This window comes from Eumetopias jubatus, unplaced genomic scaffold (assembly GCF_037043125.1).
Source record: "Eumetopias jubatus isolate StellerSeaLion01/CBP00866 unplaced genomic scaffold, mEumJub1_p1.0 scaffold_10, whole genome shotgun sequence".
In the NCBI taxonomy this organism is placed as follows: Eukaryota; Metazoa; Chordata; class Mammalia; order Carnivora; family Otariidae; genus Eumetopias; species Eumetopias jubatus.
In genome coordinates this window covers 50,845,187-50,869,431 of record NW_028274816.1, presented here as the reverse complement: position 1 = coordinate 50,869,431, position 24,245 = coordinate 50,845,187, and the positions used below count along the sequence as shown (strand labels likewise).

At 48.3% G+C, this 24,245-nt stretch overlaps 1 protein-coding gene across 1 annotated transcript; it reads left to right on the top strand.

Moving 5' to 3' along the window:
• The first annotated feature begins 15,278 nt into the window (after positions 1-15,278).
• FBXO17 (F-box protein 17) lies at positions 15,279-24,225 on the top strand. Its single transcript, XM_028090735.2, has 5 exons — positions 15,279-15,624; positions 16,435-16,546; positions 21,070-21,165; positions 21,959-22,094; positions 23,851-24,225. Exons 1-5 carry the CDS (start codon positions 15,279-15,281, stop codon positions 23,992-23,994), a joined length of 834 nt encoding a protein of 277 aa, XP_027946536.1. The 3' UTR covers positions 23,995-24,225.
• The last annotated feature ends 20 nt before the right edge of the window (positions 24,226-24,245 follow it).

Here is a 24,245-nt window from a genome sequence, read left to right as displayed (position 1 = left end):
TACATCATACAATATGTATTGGCTTTTTGGGTCGGACTTTTTTCACTTAGCGTTCTACTTGGGGGTTCATTCATCATGTAGTATGTACCAGGACTCCATTCTTCTTATTGCTGAACAGTGTTCCATTGTATGGATAGACCACATTTTGTTTATCCATTCACCAGTTGATGGACATTTGGATTGTTTCCAATAGATAATGCTGCTATGAATGTATTTTTATTTTTATTTTTATTTCTCCTGGTAGTGGTAAAAATTGCTGGGTTTCATGGAAAGCTTATGTTTAACTTTTTTTTTTTAATGTTCACCTTTTAAAGAAACTGACCAACTGTTTTCCAAAGTGGCTGTACCATTTTACATTCCCACCAGCAACATGTGGCCGTTCCAGTTTCTCCAGGTACTCACCAGTCCTTTGAACAATAGCCGTCTGGTGGGCATGAGATGGTGTCTCATTGTGATTTTAATTTGCATTTCCTTGATAACTGATGATGTTGAGCATCTTTTCATGCGCTCGTTAGTCATATGTATATCTTCTTTGGCAAAAATGTCTTTTCAAATTCTTTTTTTCTATTTTTAAATTGGTTTGTTTGTCTTACTGTTGAATTTTAAGTGTTCTTTATATATTCTGGATATAATTCCTTTATCAGATATATGATTTGGAGGTATATTCTGCCAATCTATAGCTTCTCTTTTCATTTCCTCAGTGGTGTCTTTTGAAGGGCAAAAGTTCTCAATTTTGCAGTTTTATTAATCAATTTTTTTCCTTACATGGATCACACTTTTGGGGTTATAGCTAAGAAGTCTTTGCTTAACCCAAGATCATGAGATTTTTCTCCTACCCTCTTCTAAAAATTTTATGATTTTTAACTCTTACATTCAGGTGTATAGCTTATTTTGAGTTAATATTTGTATATGGTATGAGGTAAAGGCCAAAATTCATCTTTTTTGCATGCATATTTCCCATCAATCGTATGTTGAAAAGACAATCGTTATGCTAAGAGACCAGATCTTAAATGTTCTCACCACAAAAAAGAAATGATAATTAAGTGACATGGTTAGAGGTGTTAGCTAATGCTAAAGTGGTAACCACACTGCAATATATAAATGTGTCAAATCAACACATGCACCTTAAATTTACTCAATGTTACATGTCAGGTATATATAGAGAGATGTGATCTTTTTCTTCTGAAAACCAGTAAACAGGTCTATCTAAGGAGAATGCCTCTAGTCTCCAGGACAGATGGACTCTTTTTTCTTGCACTTTGTCAAACGGACATAACATGGATAGAGTTAGTGTATATCATATTTGGACCATGACTTTCTTTTTTTTAAAAAAAGATTTATTTATTTATTTGAGAGAGCGAGAATGAGAGAGAGAGAGAGAGAGAGTACATGAGAGGGGGGAGGGTTAGAGGGAGAAGCAGGCTCCTGGCTGAGCAGGGAGCCCGATGCGGGACTTGATCCCGGGACTCCAGGATCATGACCTGAGCCGAAGGCAGTCGCTTAACCAACTGAGCCACCCAGGCGCCCTGGACCATGACTTTCTTAAGCAGTTTTTTTGTTTTTCCTGCAGTTTGTCATAGCTTTAATTTTTCCCTTTTTTTTTTTGATTTTTTTTTTTTTTTAAGTAATCTCTATATCCAACATGGGGCTCAAACTCACAACCCTGAGATCAAGAGTCACATGCTCTACTGACTGAGCCAGCCAGGTGCCCCTTTAATTTGTCCCTTTTGAGAAAAGTACTTTTCTGTTTCTAACTCATCCAATCTATTTTGGGGAATTTTTTTCTTCTAGAAGATATTCTTCCTTTCATAATAGCCTGTACTTACTGTGTTTTGAATATCTTCTCTAATCTAAGTATACCCAGGGCCAGCTACATAATTTGCAGGGCCCAGTGCAAAATGCATATGCAGGCCCCTTGTTTAAAAATGATTGAAAATATCTCACCGGCCACAGCAGAGCATTACAACAAGCATGGAGCCCCTGCAGTGCAGGGCCATGTGTCTCTGTGCACGTCACATCCCTATGAAGCCTAAAGCCAGCCTTATGTATTCCTTTGGCCCTCTGAATTGCTCTTTCCTCTGGGGTCAGTTCACTATAGTTCTGCCTGCTTACCTTAATACATCTTTTTCAGGCTGCTAGTTTTCTTCAAGCATCTGTTGATCCTTGCTTGTCCAATCACATTGTCAGACAAACAAGGGGCTGGGTGACTTTTTCAAAGTCACTGGTATGACGGGGCACCTGCCTGGCTCAGGTGGTAAAGCACATGACTCTTGATCTTGGGGTCATGAATTTGAGCTCCACATTGGTTATAGAGACTACTTAAGAAAATAAATTTTTTTAAAAAAGTAACTGATAAGAAATTTAGGGCTATTATAAATATAGCCCTGCTTTCCTATCGGCTGCTTTGTCCAGTTGAAGGGATGACTGACAACTCTGTGTTTTGAGACAACACTTATTAGCGTTAGCATGAAAAAAGCCAGTCTTTGCTGGGAGCTCACTCCCAGATGCCAGGATGGGAAGGGCTACACTCAGGGACACCAGCAGCCTGGGCACATCGCAGAGGCTTCATCCAGTTCCTTTAGAGAACAGTCATCCCGTATGGTTTTGTTTTGCTTGTGTGTGCACGTTGGGCAGGCTGAGATCTGTGTGGCAAAACATGAAGGTGGGAGGAGAGGGAGCAGGGAGCCCCTGGGCACAGTTTCTTTCAAAGATGGACTAACCTCTGTCCTCACTCTGCCCTCTCACTCCTGACCTGTATGCCTACTCCAGCCTGCACCCCCCTTTGGACCCCTGGCTGTGGGTCCAAAGCCTCTGGAGGTCCTTGAGACTCCCTTGTCCCCAGTTTGAGTTCATTCCTAGCCCTGACACTTCTGTCTGCTTTCTGTCTTTCTGAAATCTAGTGAGATTTCTTTTTTGTTGATGGGCTCCCTTCCGTTCACTTTGCTTTTTCGTGCCTTTGCTATCCCTAGAGAGGATACCCTTTGAGAGGGAGATCAGACTGCCCAGAGTCCAATCCCCACTCCACTTCTGACTGCCATGTGGCCTTATGTGAGTCATTTTGCCTCCCTGGGCCTCAGTTTCCTCACGGTGTGAAGATCAGCTGAGCTAGGACAGAAGTCACAAAATGGCCACGCGCATTCGGTTCCTGGGTCTGCAGATCTGTCTTATCTGGGTCATACTGTGTTTTCATTTTTCTTCTTTTATGCATTGCTAACATTGAAAACTTGGGTGATTTCTCATAAAAACTGGGATTTCCAGTTTCTTTTGAAAAACCGGAAGGTGGGGCTAAAGTGGGCCCATCTTCCTACTTGGCGGGAAATTCGCCAGAGCGACTATCGGCACAGCCTTCAGGCTAGAGCTGCACCCTCTGGTTTGTCGGCCTTCTCTGCTCCCTGTTTTCTTCCACCCAGCAGTCTCATTTAGGATACTGCCTGTGTGTCGTTGGCATTTGAACTTGGTATTCCCGGGATACTATTTACCAAGCCTCTAGCACAGGACCAGGCACATATGACTGTTATTATTATGAGGCCAGCCAGGGGCAGCAGTGTGAGTGGGGGCTCAAATCCAGCCCTTGTTCTGATGCCAGACTATGCTACCCCAGGGCTGCATTCACCAGAAGGGATGTCTTTTTAAAAAACCTACCCAAGGGGCGCCTGGGTGGCTCAGTCGTTAAGTGTCTGCCTTCGGCTCAGGTCATGATCCCAGGGTCCTGGGATCGAGCCCCGCATCAGGCTCCCTGCTCAGCAGGAAGCCTGCTTCTCCTTCTCCCACTCCCCCTGCTTGTGTTCCTTCTCTCGCTGTGTCTCTCTCTGTCAAATAAATAAATACAATCTTTAAAAAAAAAAAAAAAAAAAACCCACCCAAGACTGGGACGCCTGGGTGGTTCAGTCAGTTGAGCGCCCGACTCTTGGTTTTGGCCCAGGTCGTGATCTCAGGGTTGTGAGATCGAGCCCTATGTCCAGTTCCACACCCAGCAAGGAGTCTGCTTTTCCCTCTCCCAGTGCCCCTCTGCTGCTCACGCTTGCATGCCCGCTCTCTCTCTCTCTCTCCGATTTTTAAAAACTCTACCCAAGACTAATAAAAGCTAGTATAGGCCCTGGTTATCAGTAGCTCAGTCTGCCTTGAAGGGGAAGCCACACTCAAATCTTTGAACATGCAAACAATTCTAAAGAGCAAAGAATTTTGATCTTGCTTTACTGCTGATTCTTATGCAACCTATATGTTGCAGGTTAGAAACCACAGCAGTGCCACAGTTCAAGAGCAAAGGCTTAAAATTAATAAGGAAAATGTCAAGTAGAGGGAACTCTCCCGAAGGCATGATAAACAAGCCATTCTGTCAAAAATTTAAAAAGACAGTTGACATAGCAGGTGCTAGCAACAGCAAGTCTCCTACGTGGTTGATGGGAATACAAATGGCACAACTGTGCTGAAAAAAATTACTGCATGTTTTCTTGTAAAGTGAAATATACAATTAATATATGGTCCAAGAATTTCACTCCTAGGTAGTTATGAAAAATGAAAACGTACGTCCACACAAACACTTGTACATGAATGTTCATTGCAGCTTTATTATATTTTTATATTTTATTTATTTATTTGACGGAGAGAGAAAGCACAGCAGGGGGAGCGGCAGGCAGAGGGAAAGGGAGAAGCCGGCTCCCTGCTGAGCAGAGAGCCCAACGTGGGGCTCGATTCCAGGACCCTGGGATCATGACCTGAGCTGAAGGCAGACACTTAACTGACTGAGCCACCCAGGCGCCCCAACAGCTTTATTCATAGTAGTCCCAAGGGGGAAACAACCCAGTGTCCATCATGGTGAGTGGATAAACAGCTTGTGGTTTACCTGCTCAATGGAATAGTACTCAGCAATAAAGAGGATCGAATTCCTGATTGATACGTGCAACAACGTGGGTGGATCGCACAGATATTACCCTGAAGGAAAGAGACACAAGGAGCCTGTACTATATGTATCAGAGTCCACAATCAGGAGACTGAAACCACACTCATTTGGAGGGAGAATGTCTACTCTACAGAATTATTAATTATAACAGGGAAATAGCTGCTAAGAAATAAAGAGAATGCTAAAGAATACAGAAATAGGAGACATAAGGAGTGGCCACTGCCTCTACAGTCCAAGATTGAGCGCTTGAGAAAGATGACAGTCCCAGACCCAGATCTCATTTGAGCACTCTTGGAGGAGGCTCACAAAGGGCAAAGGAGTCCCTGTGATGCTGCACCTTGAACTTGATGGAAATTCACGTTCTGGAACTTGCCAGAAATCCATCCTCTGGGAGACTAGGGAAGGCAGCTCACAAGGAAGGGTCTTATTCCAGGCACTAGGAAACTGCCTGAGGTGGGTGCCAGAGCAAGGTGCTGGCCGCGAGATGCTGCCGACTGCCGGGCGCCGGAGAGGTTTGCACACTGCAGGAGCGGGGCGTGGGGGGAACCTGGGGGAACCAAGTCTGGAAGTTGGAACCAAAAAAAAAAAAGGCGGGGTGGGGGGGCGCTTCTTCCTGTAATGTTCCTCTGGCTCCCTCTACTGGAGAAACTCAAAATGTCAGCCGGCACAAGAAAAAGATTTAAATGGCCAAATTTGGCAACTTGGAGCCGTAAGGCAGTCAATTGCTAACTGGCACATTATATGATTCCATTTATTCCAGATTCCATTTATTCTAGAAAAGAATGATTACAGTGATAGAAAGCAGATTAGCGGTGGCCCTGGGCTGGAAATCGGTGGGGTAGGAGGGACAGGGAAGGGGTAAACTTTTTGGAGTGACGGAAATGTTCCATATCCAGGTTGACATGATAGTTACACGGTGGTATACAGTTATAACTCAAATTGTACACTTGAAACGTGTGCATTGTATTGGATGTAAATTATACATCAATAAGGGTTCTTTTTTAAAGGGACCCATTCTGGGAAACGTAGGGCTCGTGTACAAATATAAATAGAAAAATGCACACGTGTGCACAAACACAGCACAGATGCACCCTAAATCCCCCACCGCGATAGCCCAGCTTACACTGTGGTGTAAGTGTGAGGTATTACTGGAAGTCGTATTATTGGCATTGGCTTTGTGGCTTGCTCACTCATTCTCTCTGAGGAGTTCACGTTCAACGCGGGTGCTGTGGGGAGTTGGCAGAGTTTAGAGGGGGCAGTGACCATCACAAGCGCCCACTCCCTTCTCCCATTCCCTCCCTCCCCAAAGTGAATCGCAGAGGCATCTCACCTTAGGTTCTAATGCTTTCAGATTATCAAATCCTCATCTTTAGAATGAAAACTTATTAGTTGCTTCATAACCATTGGGTCTTATTCCTTGAGTCCTGAGCATGACTTAGGGATATCACAGCAACCCTATTTGAAGTAGAAGCAGTAGTTATCCCCATATTACAGGCAAGAAAACTGAGGCTCAGAGGTCAGCAGCCTACCTACAAGATGCCAAGGAAGAGGCAGAATCGGGATTTGAACCCAGATCGTCTGCCTCTAGTGGGAGCTCCTGATCACCACCTGTCCTGCTGGGGGCAGAAGCCCCAGGTCCTGAAAATCCTCAGAGGCTCCTTGCCCTCCACAGATGGGTCCTAATAGGCTTTACAGATACTGAATCTTCCACAGTTGGGTCTTTTCTCTCCCCGTGACTAAAATGGAAATTTTTGAGCATACAGGAAAGTTAATTATACAGGGAATAAACACTAACTCTTAAGGAAAGACAGTGACAATACCCACATATTTTTTAGCCTGATCCTGAAGTATCACTCCTCATAGTAATGGTTTGTTCAGTCTTCCATGTTCTTAAGACAAAACAAGTTAGTGAAATGACATCTCAAATACAAAAAGGTATCAATATCACAGCAAGTAAAAACATTTGCTGATAAATATGTAAGAGTGACCCGTAGTTAGTCTAGTAGACTATTAGCTGATAAAATCAATAAAATCATTTTTAAATCAACTAAAAACTGCTAAAATTAATAAAGATGAAAACCCATACAAATTAAGTCATAAAATCAATAAAGTCGAAACACCGCATAAAATGAAGACCATTTAATGAATCAGGAACCTTGAAGATGACATTCTACTATTTGGTCCATGTCAGAAGTGGGCTGTAGCGGGAGAGAGAGAAAAGCCTGCGGAGGGAGCCTGAGCTGTGCAGCGCCCCCAGCTGAGTCTCCCCGACCCAGGCACTGGGGGCGGGAGCCAATAGGCCTTCAGATGACCCCGCCCCACCACTGCCTGACACCAAGACTCGAGCGCCCCTGAAAATGGCTGACCTGTGCCCCGGGAATTCCCAGAGCCAGAAAAAAAAAATCATAAAATAATGGTTATTGTGCGTGTATTCCAGCAAACACACCGTGTCAATGGTATCGTCACTGAGTCATGGAGATATTTTGGGGCAAAATTTTCCAGTCACTATAAAAAGGTCTCTGGCCCTACACAATTTGAGGAACTGCTGAGGAGAGAGATAAGCTAGCTCACTCGTTTCCAGGGGTGCCTTTATTTTGAATAGTGCCATATTTTGTTTGAGAACTCTGGGGAGAGCTTTTTGGACGTATTTTTTTGTTCCTTTCCGTGGACTCCCATCTCGTTTTGTTGTTACTGTTTTTACTAAACCTTTTACAGAAAGTACCTAAAGCTGTGCAGCCAGATGAATACGAGTAAATACACACATATAGACAGCTCTCAGATCAGGAAACAAACAAAATGCTTTCTAAATGGGTATACCTCTGCCTGGTTAGAATTTTTTTAATAGTTTTTTTTTCTTAAGATTTCATTTATTTATTTGAGAGAGCTCAAGAGAGAGCACAGGATGGGGGGAGAGGCAGAGGGAGAGGAAGAAGCAGACTCTCTGCAGAGCAGGGAGCCCAAGGTGGGGCTCCACCCCAGGATCATGACCTGAGCCAAAGGCAAATGCTTAACTGACTGAGCCACCCAGGTGCCCTGTGCCCGGTTAGAATTTTTAATGCTGCCTGAAATTCTCTTGGCAGAGAATTTTTTTTTAAAGATTTTATTTTTAAGTTATCTCTACACCCAACGTGGGGCTTGAACTCACAACCCTGAGATCAAAAGTCACACAGTCCACCGACTGAGGCCTGTAGTCACCATGAAATGAGTCATCGAGTCATCAACCACAATCTCAAGATGCAAAAGATTCCAGAGATTTTTTTAAAGATTTTATTTATTTGAGAGAGAGAATGAGAGAGAGAGAGCACATGAGAGGGGGGAGGGTCAGAGGGAGAAGCAGACGGGAGTCTGAGCAGGGAGCCCGATACGGGACTCGATCCTGGAACGCCAGGATCATGATCTGAGCCAAAGGCGGTCGCTTAACCAACTGAGCCACCCAGGCGCCCAAAAGATTCCAGAGATTTAAATAAAACCAAATAAAGATATTACACCAACAAAAACACCTGTAGTCAGAATAACTGAAACGTGGAAGCCATCCATGTCCATCAGCAGATGAATGAATAAACAAAATGGAATATTATTCAGCCTCAAAAAGGAAGGGAATTCTGACACAGGCTACAACATGGATGAACCTTGAGGACATTACGCTAAGTGAATAGGCCAATCACAAAAAGACAAATACCATGGGGCCCCTGGGTGGCTCAGTTGGTTAAGCATCTGCCTTCAGCTCAGGTCATGATACCAGGGTCCTGGGATCGAGCCCCGCATCGGGCTCCCTGCTCAGCGGGAAGCCTGCTTCTCCCTCTCCCACTCCCCCTGCTTGTGTTTCCTCTCTCGGTGTGTCTCTCTCTGTCAAATAAATAAATGAAAAATCTTATAAAAAAAAGACAAATACCATATGATTATTCCTCTTATATGAGTTACTTAGGTCAAAATCCTACAGACAGAAAGTAAGAGAGTGGTTAGCGGGGCAGGAGGGAAGGGGGGTGGAGAGTGACTGTTTTACCAGGTGAAAAGAGTTTTGGAGGTGGATGGTGGTGATGGTAGCACATGAATATATTTAATGTCGCTGAACTGTATACTTACAAAGGCTTATGATGGTAAATTTTTATTTATTTATTTATTTATTTATTTGTCAGAGAGAGAGAGAGGCACAAGCAGGGGGAGCAGTAGAGGGAGAGGGAGAAGCAGGCTCCTCACTGAGCAGGGAGCCCGATGTGGGACTCGATCCCAGGACCCTGGGATCATGACCTGAGCCGAAGGCAGACGCTTAACGACAGCCACCCAGGCGTCCCGATGGTAAATTTTTTATTTTTATTTTTTATTTTTTTATTTTTTTTTAAAGATTTTATTTATTTTATTTGAGAGAGAGAGAATGAGAGATAGAGAGCACGAGAGGGAAGAGGGTCAGAGGGAGAAGCAGACTCCCTGCCGAGCAGGAAGCCCGATGCGGGACTCGATCCCGGGACTCCAGGACCATGACCTGAGCCGAAGGCAGTCGCTTAACCAACTGAGCCACCCAGGCGCCCTTTTTTTTTTTTTTAAAGATTTTATTTCCGATGGTAAATTTTTTAAAAAGACTTTATTTACTTGAGGGAGAGAGCACACAAGCAGGGGGAGGGGCAGAGGGAGAGAGAGAAGCAGACTCCCCACTGAGCAGGGAACCGGAAGTGGGGCTCCATCCCCAGACCCTGGGATCATGCCCTGAGCCGAAGGCAGATGCTTCACCGACTGAGCCACCCAGGTGCCCCTTAGGATAGTAAATTTTATGTTATGTGAATTTTACCACCACCAAAAAAAAAAAAAAGAAAGAAAGAAAGAAAGAATTAGCCTCATGGAACAGGCAACAAATAAAAATAAAGTAGATTTCTGAATTTAAAAGTAATAATAAACCAGTAGTCAATACTTAAAAACAGCATGATTTTAAAACAAAACAAAACAAAAAAGTCAAAGAAACCTGCTATTCCTGAATTACATTTACTACGCTCAAAGGAGATAAATAAGTTTCCTAGGCAGGAAGTGGGTAGTCAGGATTTGAACCCAGACTGGTCTGTGTCTGCAGTCAGGGCACCCACCGTTTCTCATCGGGGGCTCTTTTGGGGATTTGGGACAGAGAGTTCCTTGTGGGAGGTACCCATCCCACGCAGTGCAGGTCACTGAGCACCGTCCCCTGTAACTAGTGCTGCATAACAGACTACTCAAAACACAGCGACCTAAAACAATAACCTTTATTTTATTATTTCATAGCTCTGGGGATTGGCTGGGCTCGGCTTGGCTTCGCAGTTCTTAGGGGCTCGCGTGCAGCGCTGTCTGACCGTGGCTGGGGCTGGGTCATCGGAAGGCTTAGTCCCCACTATGTCTAGCCCCTGGAATGAGACTCGAACAGTTGGGGCTCCCCAGGCGTTTCTCTGCCTTCCTTGGGTCTCTTCAGCGCAGCCAGACTTCAGTGGTGACTCGGGCTGTGGTGTGTGGGGCGTGCGGCTTGCTCGGCCTTCTGAGAGCAGATTGTGGGCAGCTCACCAGCTCCACAGTTTGGGGACTTGACGTTGGTAGCTTGCCATCAGTCACGGTAGGTGTATTTACCCAGATGTCAGCAAACGCTAAGAACCAGATTCTTTTTTCCTCCTAGAGGGCTGGTTGTTAAACGTTTAGCCGCACTCCACCAGACTCAGGGCTCCCAAGGCACACATCCCGAGAGAGTGCAGGCAGTGCTGTATCTTCTTTTATGACCCAGCCTTGGAAATCCCTTAGCAATGTCACGTCTATGGCGCTCTGAAAGTTGAAGTGGTCACAAAGGGCTGCCTGTGTCAAGGAGAGGGGTGTGGACAGTGGAGAATGGCCAAGTCCTAGCAGAGCATGTCAGATAGATCTGCTACATTATTATACCAGCTGTGGTCTGTGTAGCATCATGGGTCCTGGAAACTGTATACCATTAGCGTCCCCCAGTCACTGTGCCAGCCAATAACATAACTGCCCCCCCAAAACACACACAGCACACACAGTCCCAAACAGCAGGGCATTGATGTGCCTTATGTATCCCATACTGCCCCAGCCAGTGGGTGGCATTCAGCCGTGTGGACATGGTGGCCACGAGCTCCTTATGGCCCTCAGCAGAGCATCCCAAACAAGGATATTGTATCCTCAGGGCTCATAAGGTACATCCCTTAAAGGTCCTTGCTCCTTGGTGAAGCCTGTCTGCCCTAATTTTGCGAGGGGGCCACCCCAGCTCCAGAGATCCCTTGTTTGCCAGTGACCAGCCCTGTCTTAAGGTGAGCCAAGCAGGGCAACCACACTCCGGTGAGTTTCACGTCCATGACAGGCAGACTGGTGGACTTGCTATTAAATGGCAGCTAATTGGGGCACCTGGGTGACTCAGTCGTTAAACATTTGCCTTCGGCTCAGGTCATGATCCCAGGGTCCTGGGATCGAGCCCCACATCGGGCTCCCTGCTCAGCGGGAAGCCTGCTTCTCCCTCTCCCACTCTCCCTGCTTGTGTTCCCTCTCTCGCTGTGTCTCTCTTTGTCAAATAAATAAAATTTTTTTAAAAAATAAAATAAATAAATGGCAGCTAATTATTAATGCAACTAAGAACAACTTGGGGGAAAAAAATCACACCCTGTTTCTTAAGTCTTATAACCAGTCACACTGTATCAGGGTAAAGTTGGTGTTCCGCATTTTGCCATGTCCATGGATCACTAGCCTGATACAGGCGTCTTTCTTTTTTTCTAAGATTTATTTATTTATTTTAGAGAGAGCTCGAGCAAAAGCGGGAGGGGCAGAGGGAGAGAGAACCTCCAGCAGACTCCATGCTGAGCGCAGAGCCTGACATGGTGCTCGATCTCACAACCCTGAGATCATGACCTGACCCGAAACCAAGAGTCAGATGCTTAAATGACTGCGCCACCCAGGCGCCCCTTAACAAAACCTTAATCAACTTATTTAAAAATAATAACAGCTGTCATGAGTTGAGCACTTACGGACATTAGACAATATAACAAGCATTAGATCATTGAAGTCTCTTAACCCAGGGCAACCTCCCGTGATCGTTTTGCCCATTAAACAAGATGATGGGATTCTGTGAGATGCCCCAGCTCCAATGCTCAGCACAATGGCTTCATAAGGGCCCAATAAATGTCACCAGATGAAAAAATTGTAGCTGAAAGGCTGTTCATCATTCTTTTATGATGTGTAATAATACTAGCAACTAACATAATTTAGTGTTCAATATTAATTGAATATCACTCTTATGTCTGAGACACCAGCGATTTTTCTTAAACGTTTTACAAATATTAACCCGTTTCATCCTTACAACAACCCCGTAGAGTATGTTAACATCCTCGTTCTCAGAGCACGAAGAGATTAAGAGACAAGCCCTTGGTCACAGAACTAGCTAGAGGCAGGGCTGGAACTCGAGCCCAGGCCGGCAGGATCCAGCCCCCGAGGCACTCTTCCCGATGGGGAAGATGAAATGAGTTTCTCACTAGGTCTGAGCCCAGTCACTCAGTTCTCATTAAATAAAAGTGTTTCACCTTCCTGTGCCTCAGTTTCCTCATCTGTGGAGTAGGTTTCTCATGTGATGATTCGTTGGCTCATTCACTTAACATCTCTTCATTGCACACATATTGTGTGTCGGGCACTGGCGTGGACACTGGTTATCTAGCGTGCCAAACAAGCCCTCATGCTGAAGAAGGTACTAAGTAGGGGCGCCCGGCTGGCTCAATCAGTAGTGCGTTCGATTCTTGATCTCAGGGTCATGAGTTTGAGCCCCATGTTGGGTGTAGAGGTTACTTTAAAATAAAATCTTTAAAAAAAAAGGAGGTATTAAGTAAATTATATATACTTTTGTGTGTGGTGTATTAAGAGGTGATAAGAGCTTTAGAGAAGTATATGGTAAGGAAAAGAGAAGGGGGAGTAAGGAGTGGTCATGAGCTCCTAAAATAGGGTGGCCAAGGATGGTGTCATGGAGATGCTGACATTTGAGCAAAGACTTGAAATGTGGAGGCGAGCATAGAAATCCTCTGGATCCAGGTGGAGGGAAGAGCCTGTGCAAAGGGCCTGAGGTGTGGAGGCTCGTTTGGCTGGGCAGAGCAGGTGAGGAGGAGATGAGAGCAAGCAGGTGATGGGGGCAGACTGTGTGGGGCCTTAAGGGCCACAGTGAGGACTCTTGCCTTTATCCTGAATGGGGTGGAGCCCTGGGGGCAGGGGGGCGGTTCTGAGTAAGACAGGGACAGGACCTAATTCAGGTGCTCATACCCGACCTGGCTACTAGTGAGGAACAGACGACTCGGGAAAGAAGCAGAGAGACAGTGATGGCCCAGGTGGGAGGTGTATGAATGTGCGAGATCCCCAAGGGAGTGAGTGGTGATGGAGAATACAGGAGGTTCAAACACCAATCTCTGACATTTCAGATCAGATGGAGGATGAACAGCCAAAGAGACTCACTAGGAGTCACCAGGCGAATGGGAGGGGTCCAGAGGGTGTGGTGGCTTGGAGCCAAGTGAAGAGGGAGTAACCCTCAGTGTCAGTGTTAGTGTCAAAGTGAGGACTGAACCCTGACTTTGACTTAGCACCAAAGGGGTCATTGGTGACCTTGACATTACAGGGCAGGGGCGGCGGGGGGGGGGGGCGCAAAGCCTGATTAGAGAAGGTTTAAGAGAGAACAGAAGTAGAAAATCTGGAGGCAGAGACTGGTGACAACTTTTTTGAGAAGCTTTACCATAAAGAGAAGCAAAGAAATGGGGCCATAGCTGGAAGGGGGGGGTGAAGTCAAGAGAGGGTTTGTTTCCAGACGAGAGGGATGACACCATGTGGGCTGCTGAGAACGATCGAGTGCAGAGGGGGATTCCAAGGCGCAGCAGACAGCGACAACTGTGAGACTCTGTGACCTGGAGTGGGCGGAAGGGGTGCGAGCAGGTCACACAGAGGGCTGACATTTGCAGGGCAGTCGCCGTGGGAAAGCCAGAGGCCCCAGGGCAGGTGGGTGGGTGGTAGACAGGGTGGTAGGCACCTGTGAAAGTTCACTTCTCATTGCTTGTAACTTGTTTCTGCAAAATAAGAAGCAAAGGGAGAATGAAGAGGTGGGAAGAGGTGTGATGAGCTAGGGGCTGGGGGAGAGAAGGTGTGAAAGAGTTATCTACTGAGAGGAGGAGCCTGTGAGTAACAAATGTTATCTGATTGTCAGGCAGCCTTCCCGGCTTGAGGGTCAAGTTCACAATCTGGAAGTGAGAGCAGCCAGTGGAGTTGTGTGTTCTTCAGTCACCTTAAACTGGGTACAGCCACAGGACAGGCGGAGGGCTGGATTGAACCAGGGTCACATGCTGGAGGAAGCTAGGGACAACGATGTGGGCAAAGAATGTTTTTAATGGTTATCAAAGCAACTTAAGCTGGATAAGGAATAAATGGGGACTTGAGGGCTTGAGGGGCCATGAAGAGGAGGTAGACACAAAGGAGGGGGGACCACAGTGGGCTGGAAGGATTGTAGGGCACTAGAAGGAAAGAGCTGGAGAGAGAAGGGGTGAACAGTGGAAAATGAGCTCCCTGAGTTGAGGTTCTGAAGAGTCTGGTTATGGAGACGAAGTCTAGGTGTGACCATGAAAGGGAGAGCCTGAGAGGAGAGCAGGTCAGGGAGCAGAGAGGCAGGTGGCTGAAGGAAGGATATCTACTTGGATGTGGAAATTGCCAGGAATGTTGAGAAGAGCAGCCTGAGTGGCAGGGAGCCTGGAGCTAAAATCATGAAGCGGGCAGTGATCTGATCAGCAGCTGATGCACCAGGCAGGGTGGTGAACATGGGAATCATAGCTGGGGGAGTTTGGGGGAGGAGGGAAGAATGGTCTGGAGGCAGCACCAAGGGGCAAGATTCACCCACTCGGAAGAGCCACAGGGGAGCTGGGTTTTGGTTAGAGCAAGGCGATAAGAATGTTAAGTGAAGAGATTTCATGAACTGAAGACAGTTCATGAGTTCCAAAGGTCCGAGGGGTTGGGACAGGTTGGGGTATGCGGTGGAGATGGGCCGCCTCCTCGGGTTTTGTTTTGTTGGGTTTTTTTTTTTTTTCTGTGCTCACGATCATACACGTAAACTGCTTAGCTTGACACAAATGCACCGGCCAGATACAGAAGCCGTGGGCAGTCCTGGGGGAGTCCTGGTCAGACCAGGGCCCTTTCGCTCGAGGGGGAAAGCTGAGAAGCCGATCGCCCTCAGAGCCAACTGGCAGTAACTAGGTGCCCGGGTTTCACGGGCCGTGGCATTCCCCCGGCCCCCCACTGGAGCTGGTGGGGTCGTGGTCAAGCCACACAGGGACCTTGCGGCCTGGGAGAGGTGAGGGAGGCCGAACTGCCCTGATCTGCTGACCCCTCTCAACCCGCAGGACTCCGGAGGCCGGAGATGGGCGCCCGGCCCTCGCGGCGACCGCTGCCCGCGGACCCGCCCCTAGCCTTGGACGCGCTGCCCCCGGAGCTGCTGGTGCAGGTGCTGAGCCACGTGCCGCCGCGCGCCCTGGTGACGCGCTGCCGCGCTGTGTGCCGTGCCTGGCGCGACGTGGTGGACGGGCCCACCGTGTGGCTGCTGCAGCTGGCCCGCGACCGCAGCGCCGAGGGCCGCGCACTCTACGCAGTGGCCCAGCGCTGCCCGCCCAACAGCGAGGACGAGGAGTTCCCGCTCTGTGCCCTGGCGCGGTACTGCCTGCGCGCGCCCCTCCGCCGCAACCTCATCTTCAACTCCTGCGGAGAGCGTGCGTGCCGGGGGCGGGGCCGGGGGCGGGGCCGGGGGCGGGGCCGGGTAGACCGAAGTGTTGCGTAGATGGGGGCCGGGCCAGGCCGAGTGGGCGTGGCCAGGATGCATGGGGGGGGGACAGGGCGGGGCCAGGGCAGGAAGCCAAGGGGCGTGGCCAAGGGAAGAGGCTATTGGGAAACTTGCCAGGCGGGGCTGGGAAAGAGATGGACTGGGTGGGAGGGGCCGGGTGCTGCGGGCTGTGGAGGGAGGCTAACTGGGTAGGCAAGAGCTGGACGAGCCAAGGGCCCTGGCGGGAATGACGCGGGCTGGGACTGTAGATTCAGTGGGCGGGGCTAAGGAGGGAGGAGCCAGGGAGGACTGAGGAAAAGCTGATTGGGTGCTGACGGGGGCGGAACTTGCATAGAACTATTAGGCCACCCTGAGCCTGTGGGGAGGGGGAACTGACCGAGTGGGCGGGGCCAAGGCAGGAGGAGCCCGAAGGCTGTGGTAGGAGAGGGCGGGGCCATGATGGCACGAGCCCGGGGTGGGGCCAGGGAGAAGCCGGGTAGATTGAGGGGCCGAAGGGAGAGCTGGGGGCGGGGCCGAGTGGGGCCGAGGAGAAGCTGAGTGGATGGGCAGGGCTGAGTGACGCGGTCGTGGGGTGGGACCAGGAATGCCGGCGGCTGGGAGGCGGGGCCAGGGTCGAAGAAACCGGGCGTGGAGCGCGGGAGGGAGGAGTTGGTGGGCGGGGCAAGCAGGGTGGTGGCGGGCGGTTCTCTGGGCTGGCGGCAGGTGAATCCGTCGTCTTCAACCCTGTTGCATCCCACAGAGGGCTTCAGAGGCTGGGAGGTAGAGCACGGCGGGAACGGCTGGGCCGTGGAAAAGAACCTAACACTGGTGCCGGGGGCTCCTTCCCAGACCTGCTTCGTGACTTCTTTCCAGTGAGTGGCCCTTGATCCCTGGGGCAAGGGCCCCGAGGAGGGAGAGAAACCCTACCCCTCTGTCCTCATTCTCACCCTCACTCACCTTCACCCTCTCCTTCCCTCATTCATTTATTCAGCCAGTCAAATAGTTGTCAAATATTTGTTGAGGGCCTGCCAGGTGCCAGGCACTCTTTTATATGCCAGAGATACAGGGAAAATTCAGAAATGGGGAATTCAGAAAGGGGGCGCGGGAGACATGAAACACATAAACAGTAAAATAATGATGACAACAAAACAACAAAGAGGAGTTAGTCGATTCCCGCTGCTTTACATGTAACTCTTTGAATCCTGGCAACAACCCTGTGACATGGATAGCATTATTTCCACTTGATAATAGGAAACAGGCGCAAAGGGTAGCCAACACCTAATAAATGGTAAAGCTGGGATTTGAACCCAGGTAATCTGGCTCCAGAGCTTCTGAGTCTACAGAGACATCCGAACAGCTGACTGATTGATTCTCTTTATTCTCACACCCCATCCCCATTGTTCTCGCTCCCTCCCCCCGCCCCTGTTCAACCATTCTCCTGTGGCATTATCCAACTTTCTAGTAGTTGCCAGTATGTAGGGGTGAAGTGATGTCTTACTGATGTTTTGATTTGCATGTTTCGATTTACTAATAATTAAGCATCTCTTCGTGTGCTTGTTAGCTTTTTGGATTCCCTCTTTTGGAAATTGCCTATTCATATTTTCTATTAGGGTTGATATCTCATTCTTTTTTTAAATTTTTATTGTTATGTTAATCGCTGTACATCATTAGTTTTTGATGTAGTGTTCCATTATTCATTGTTTGTGTATTACACCCAGTGCTCCATGCAGAACGTGCCCTCTTTAATACCCATCACCAGGCTAACCCATCCTCCCACCCCACCTCCCCTCCAGAACCCTCAATTTGTTTTTCAGAGTTCATCGTCTCTCATGGTTCGTCTCCCCCTCCAATTCCCCCCCCTTCATTCTTCCCCTCCTGCTATCTTCTTCTTCTTTTTTTTTAAACATATATTGTATTATGTGTTTCAGAGGTACAGATCTGTGATTCAACAGTCTTGCACAATTCACAGCGCTCACCATAGCACATACCCTCCCCAGTGTCTATCACCCAGCCACCCCATCCCTCCCACCCCCCACCACTCCAGCAACTCTCAGTTTGTTTCCTGAGATTAAGAATTCCTCATATCAGTGAGGTCATATGATACATGTCTTTCTCTGAGTGACTTATTTCGCTCACCATGACACCCTCCAGTTCCATCCACGTCGTTGCAAATGGCAAGATCTCATTCCTTTTTATGGCTGCATAATATTCCATTGTGTATATATACCACATCTTCTTTATCCATTCATCTGTCAATGGACATCTTGGCTCTTTCCACAGTTTGGCTATTGTGGACATTGCTGCTATAAACATTAGGGTGCACGTACCCCTTCGGATCCCTACATTTGTATCTTTGTGGTAAATACCCAGTAGTGCAATTGTTGGATCATATGGTAGCTCTATTTTCAACTTTTTGAGGAACCTCCATACTGTTTTCCAGAGTGGCTGCACCAGCTTGCATCCCCACTAACAGTGTAGGAGGGTTCCCCTTTCTCCACATCCCCGCCAACATCTGTTTTTTCCTGACTTGTTAATTTTAGCCATTCTGACTGGTGTGAGGGGGTATCTCATTGAGCTTTTGATTTGGATTTCCCTGATGCCGAGCGATGTTGAGCACTTTTTCATGTGCCTGTTGGCCATTTGGATGTCTTCTTTGGAAAAATGTCTGTTCATGTCTTCTGCCCATTTCTTGATTGGATCATTTGTTCTTTGGGTGTTGAGTTTAAGAAGTTCTTTATAGATTTTGGATACTAGCCCTTTATCTGATAAGTCATTTGCAAATATCTTCTTCCATTCTGTCGGTTGTCTTTTGGTTTTGTGGACTGTTTCTTTTGCTGTGCAAAAGCTTTTTATCTTGATGAAGTCCCAATAGTTCATTTTTGCCCTTGCTTCCCTTGCCTTTGGCGATGTTTCTAGGAAGAATTTGCTGCGACTGAGGTCGAAGAGGTTGCTGCCTGTGTCCTCCTTTAGGATTTTGATGGACTCCTGTCTCACATTTAGGTCTTTCAGCCATTTTGAGTCTATTTTTGTGTGTGGTGTAAGGAAATGGTCCAGTTTCATTCTTGTGCATGTGGCTGTCCAATTTTCCCAACACCATTTGTTGAAGAGACTGTTTTTTTCCATTGGACGTTCTTTCCTGTTTTGTCAAAGATTAGTTGACCATAGAGTTGAGGGTCCATTTCTGGGCTCTCTATTCTGTTCCATCGATCTATGTGTCTGTTTTTGTGCCAGTACCATACTGTCTTGATGACGACAGCTTTGTAATAGAGCTGGAAGTCCGGAATTGTGATGCCACCAGCTTTGCTTTTCTTTTTCAACATTCCTCTGGCTATTCGGGGTCTTTTCTGGTTCCATACAAATTTTAGGATTATTTGTTCCATTTCTTTGAAAAAGGTTGATGGTATTTTGGTGGGGATTGCATTGAATGTGTAGATTGCTCTAGGTAGCATTGACATCTTCACTATATTTGTTCTTCCAATCCATGAGCATGGAATGTCTTTCCATTTCTTTGTGTCTTCCTCAATTTCTTTCATGAGTATTTTATAGTTTTCTGAGTACAGATCCTTTGCCTCTTTGGTTAGATTTATTCCTAGGTATCTTATGGTTTTGGGTGCAATTGTAAATGGGATCGACTCCTTAATTTCTCTTTCTTCTGTCTTGTTGTTGGTGTATAGGAATGCCACTGTTTTCGGTGCATTGATTTTATATCCTGCCACTTTACTGAATTCCTATATGAGTTCTAGCAGTTTTGGGGTGGAGTCTTTTGGGTTTTCCACATGAAGTATCATATCATCTGCAAAGAGTGAGAGTTTGACTTCTTCTTTGCCAATGTGGATGCCTTTTATTTCTTTTTGTTGTCTGATCGCTGTGGCTAGGACTTCCAATACTATGTTGAATAGCAGTGGTGAGAGTGGACATCCCCGCCACGTTCCTGACCTTAGGGGGAAAGCTCTCAGTTTTTCCCCATTGAAATGATATTTGCTGTGGGTTTTTCATAGATGGCTTTTATGATATTGAGGTATGTACCCTCTATCCCTATACTCTGAAGAGTTTTGATCAAGAAAGGATGCTGTACTTTGTCAAATGCTTTTTCTGCATCTATTGAGAGGATCATATGATTCTTGCTCTTTCTTCTGTTAATGTATTGTATCACGTTGATTGATTTGCAGATGTTGAACCAAACTTGCAGCCCAGGGATAAATCTCACTTGGTCGTGGTGAATAATCCTTTTAATGTACTGTTGGATCCTATTGGCTAGTATTTTGGTGAGAGTTTTTGCATCCATGTTCATCAAGGATATTAGTAATTCTCCTTTTTGGTGGGGTCTTTGTCTGGTTTTGGGATCAAGGTAATGGTGGCCTCATAAAACGAGTTTGGAAGTTTTCCTTCCATTTCTATTTTTTGGAACGGTTTCAGAAGAATTGATATCTCATTCTTGTTGCTATACAAGAATTCCTTGTTTATTTTAGATGTTAGCCCCTTGTCCATCCTGGACACTGGGAATCTCCCACTCTACCCTCTCTATTAACTGTGTCCATGGTGTTCTTTGTGGTTATTTTCATATGATCAAATTCTTCTCTTTTTTGCTTTACAGTCTGTTTTTGAAATTTGCATGAAAAATCCTTCCCTACCCTTGATCCTAACAGTATTCTCTCATAATCTCTTCCAGTAACTTCACAGTTTTGTCCTTCACATTTAGATCTTTAGATGGCATATTCAAATCAGGGGAGAAGGACTGTTTACAAAGGCGGAGGCAGACCACAAGAGATACTCTATGAACCCCAGGCTAGTAACAGTGAGGGAAAGGGTCATTTCCGGCCCGAGACCTGACAAGGGTAAGGGGAGGAAGCAGTTCCTGAGCCATAAGCCAGGGAAGGCTGTGAGGAGAGGGCCCCCTGAAGCTGTGCCCTTTCATGGAGAGACACGGCAGTCCCACGCTGATCCCTTGGGAGGGAGCCGGGAGGCTAAATAACCTGATTTTACTCTCCTCTCACCATTCCTTCTCCTGCTAGCGCTTCCCATTGGCTAACCCAGCAAGAAGGGGAGAGTAAGGGAGACCTGTCCATACAGGCAGTACAACCTTAGTCCTTGGGCCTCCACACTTTATTTAGGAGGCTCCAGAATTCCCCGCTCAGTGTGGCCTCCATTTGTACTCGTGTTCCAGTCCCCACAAATATTAAGGACATACAGGTCAGCCTCCTGGAGCCCAGAGCCTGCTGGAGGATGGTGGAAAGGAGGGGAGAGGCCAGTGGGCATGCCCAGTCCATCCTACATCTTGTCCAGGACAGCAAAACCCAAGGGGCTGCTTCAGACAGGGTTGTCAGGGGAGGCTTCTTGGAGGAGGTGATTTCTGGGCTGTGGATTTCTTCATCCCTACACCATCGCCCCTTCCCAGATGGTGCTTCAAGAGGCAGCTTGTAGACTTGGTGATGGAAGGAGTGTGGCAGGAGCTGCTGGACAGTGCCCAGATCGAGATCTGTGTGGCCGACTGGTGAGTCAAGAATGGCAACCCACCCTGAGCGCCATCAGGCCTGGCAGCCGTGCTGCACAAAGGGTTCCTCCATGCCCCCCATCAGCCCCCTGGTCTGGCCGCAGCTACTGTGTGCCCTTCATGGTGAGGCTGAGTGGGAAGGGGATACTCTCATAGTTGCAGAGGCTGGGAGGGGCAGAGCCTTGACGAGCTCAGAGCTCCCCCCCCACACCCTTCCCTGACCCCTTTCAGCAGGCCCCGGGGTTGTTGACATGGGGGCCATTGACTGACTTGGTCTGAAACGAGGTACCCCATCTCACCCACTCCACCCTCATCGCCACACTCAGCATGGACCCTAAGGGCTCGTGGACACCCAAGTCCTCAGGAAGGTTCGGAGCATGGTGCCCTGAGAACTGAGACTCAGAGGGGCAGAGTTGGCCCTGGTTCCAGAGCACCCCGGTTCCTTCACAAAGCACTCAGGCTCCTCCTTCCAGACTTCTTGCTCCCCCACACAAAGTCCGGTTTCTTCCCTGGGGCTCTGGCTCCTCCCCAGAAAGACCCAGGCTCCTCCTCTCCCAGGTTGTGGTTCCTCCCCAGACACCATCCTCCTCCCCGTCCATGCACACACATCCAAGGCAAAGCCTCTAGAATCCACCCCAGGAGCACCCAGCCTCCTCCCCGCAAATTCCCAGGGCCTGACTTCTCCATATGCAGCGTGGGGTGTGCGACCCTCATCAAAGTGCAGGGAGGCTTAGCCCTCAGCCTGGTGACCAGGCGGGTGGCGGGGGCATCAAGGCTCACCACCACCTGGCAGGTGGGGTGCCCGAGAGAACTGTGGCTGCATCTACCGGCTCCGGGTCCGCCTCCTGGATGTGTATGAAAACGAAGTGGTCAAGTTCTCGGCCTCACCCAACCCGGTCCTTCAGTGGACGGAGAGAGGCTGCCGACAGGTGGGTCCAGACTGCCTTCCAGACCACCCCTGACCTGCCCAAAGACGCACCCCACCTCCCACCGGCTCAGATACCCTTCTCAGGCTTCATCACGGCTGGAGGTCTCTAACAATAACAGCCAACAACCACGGAACCCTTACTTCCGCCCAGGCACTCTTCCCAGAGTTTTGCCAACTAATGCATTTCATTAGCAGAGCCCCTACTGTGTGCTGGGCACTGCTCTAGGTGCTTGGGATGCAGTGGTAAATCAAAGTCCTTGCCTCTATCCTCATTCTAGAGTTGAGGAAACTGAGGCATGCAAGGTTAAGCGACTGGCCCCAACTCACACTAAAGCACGCAGGGCTCCATTCACACCCAGGCTGGCTCCCAAGCCTGTGCTGAGTCATCGCACCTGTTAATCAGAGTAACCTTTGTGGGCACCTGCCTGGCTCAGTCGGTTAAGTGTCTGACTCTTGATTTCAGCTGGGGTCACGATGTCAGGGTCGTGCGATTGAGCCCGGTGTCAGAGCCTGCTTATGATTCTCTCTCTCCTTCTGCCCCCCCTCCCCCTCCAGCTTGGGCATGCTCTCTAAAAATAATAATGACAGCAATCAAAAATACCAAACCCTTGAGGTGGCCTTCTTGTTTCCTCTTCTGATCTCCTCCTCCCCACCCAACACACATCCAGAAAGGTCCCATTTAAAAGAGTCAGATCACAAGTCTCCCCGCTTGTAACCCTCCTAGGGCTACATCTCAGAGGAAAAGCCAGTTTTATCATGCAGCGATAAAAAGGGATGAAGTATGGACCCATGCTACAACATGGGTGAACCCTGGCAATGGGATGCTAAGTGAAAAGAGGCCAGGCACAAAAGACCACACACTGTAGGGCTGCATGTATAGGAAATGTCCCGAAGAAGCAAAGACACAGAGAGAAAGCAGAGAGATGAGTGGTTGCCAGGATATGAAGCTTTTTTCTGGGCTGATGGAAATGTTCCAGAATTAGTTGGTCATAGTTGCATAACATTGTGAATATACTAAAAACCACGAAATTGTACAGCTTTAAATGGCGCATTGTGTTAGGTAAATATTATCTCAATTAAAAAAATTTTTTGCAAAGGATAAGAAAAGGCAGAAGCCAAAGTCCTTCCATGGCCCACAAGGCCCCACATGATCTGCCCTTTACTTTCCTGACACCACCTCCTGTTCTCCTCTCTGCTCCAGGACACTTCTACCTCAGGGCCTTTGTGCTGACTGTTCCTCTATTTTTTTTTTTTAAGGGAGAATTTTTTTTTTTTTGAAGATTTATTTATTTGTCAGAGAGAGAGCACAAGCAGGGGGAGCGGCAGGCAGAGGGAGAAGCAGGCTGTCCGCTGAGCAGAGAGCCTGATGTGGGACTCAGTCCCAGGACCCCGGGATCATGACCTGAGCCGAAGGCAGGTGCTTATCCGACTGAGCCACCCAGGTGCCCCAAGACTGTTCCTCTGTTTGGAACACTCTTTGTCCGGACCCCCACGACTCCCTCCCCTCCTTCAGGTCTCTGCTCACTCACTGTACCCCACCCCCCTGCCCCTTACCCCCAGTTGTCTTCAGTGTCTGAGTCCCCAACGAGACCATCAGCTTCACCTGGGCAGGGCCTTTTTGCTTTCTTCACTGCTGTATCCCCAGCCCCTAGAGCAGGGCCTGGGACCCTGCTGGTCCTTGGGGAGTGCCTGTTGAGGAAGGGGTGGAAGGGAAGGGCCCACAGGTCCTCACCCTCCCACTCTCCTTCCCCATGCAGGTGTCTCACGTCTTCACCAACTTTGGCAAGGGCATCCGCTACGTGTCTTTTGAGCAGTATGGGAGGGACACGCGTTCCTGGGTGGGCCACTATGGCGCCCTCGTGACCCACTCCAGTGTGAGGGTCAGGATCCGCCTGTCCTAGCCGACCAGGCTGATCCAGCCTTCCAGAACATACTGCCATTTGCCGGACATCATCATCAGTCAAGGGCAGCTTTGCAGCTGGGAGTCGGGTGCCTGTGGACAGTGGGGGTCCCATGTGGCCCATTCCCGGTGGCCCTCCGGTGAACCCTACTTGCTGCTGCTTTGGCATGGTGGCCCACACGCTGTGCAAGAAACCAGGGATCCAACCAGGCTGCTCACAATTTCCCCAGCTTCCCAGGGTGTGGGAAGTCA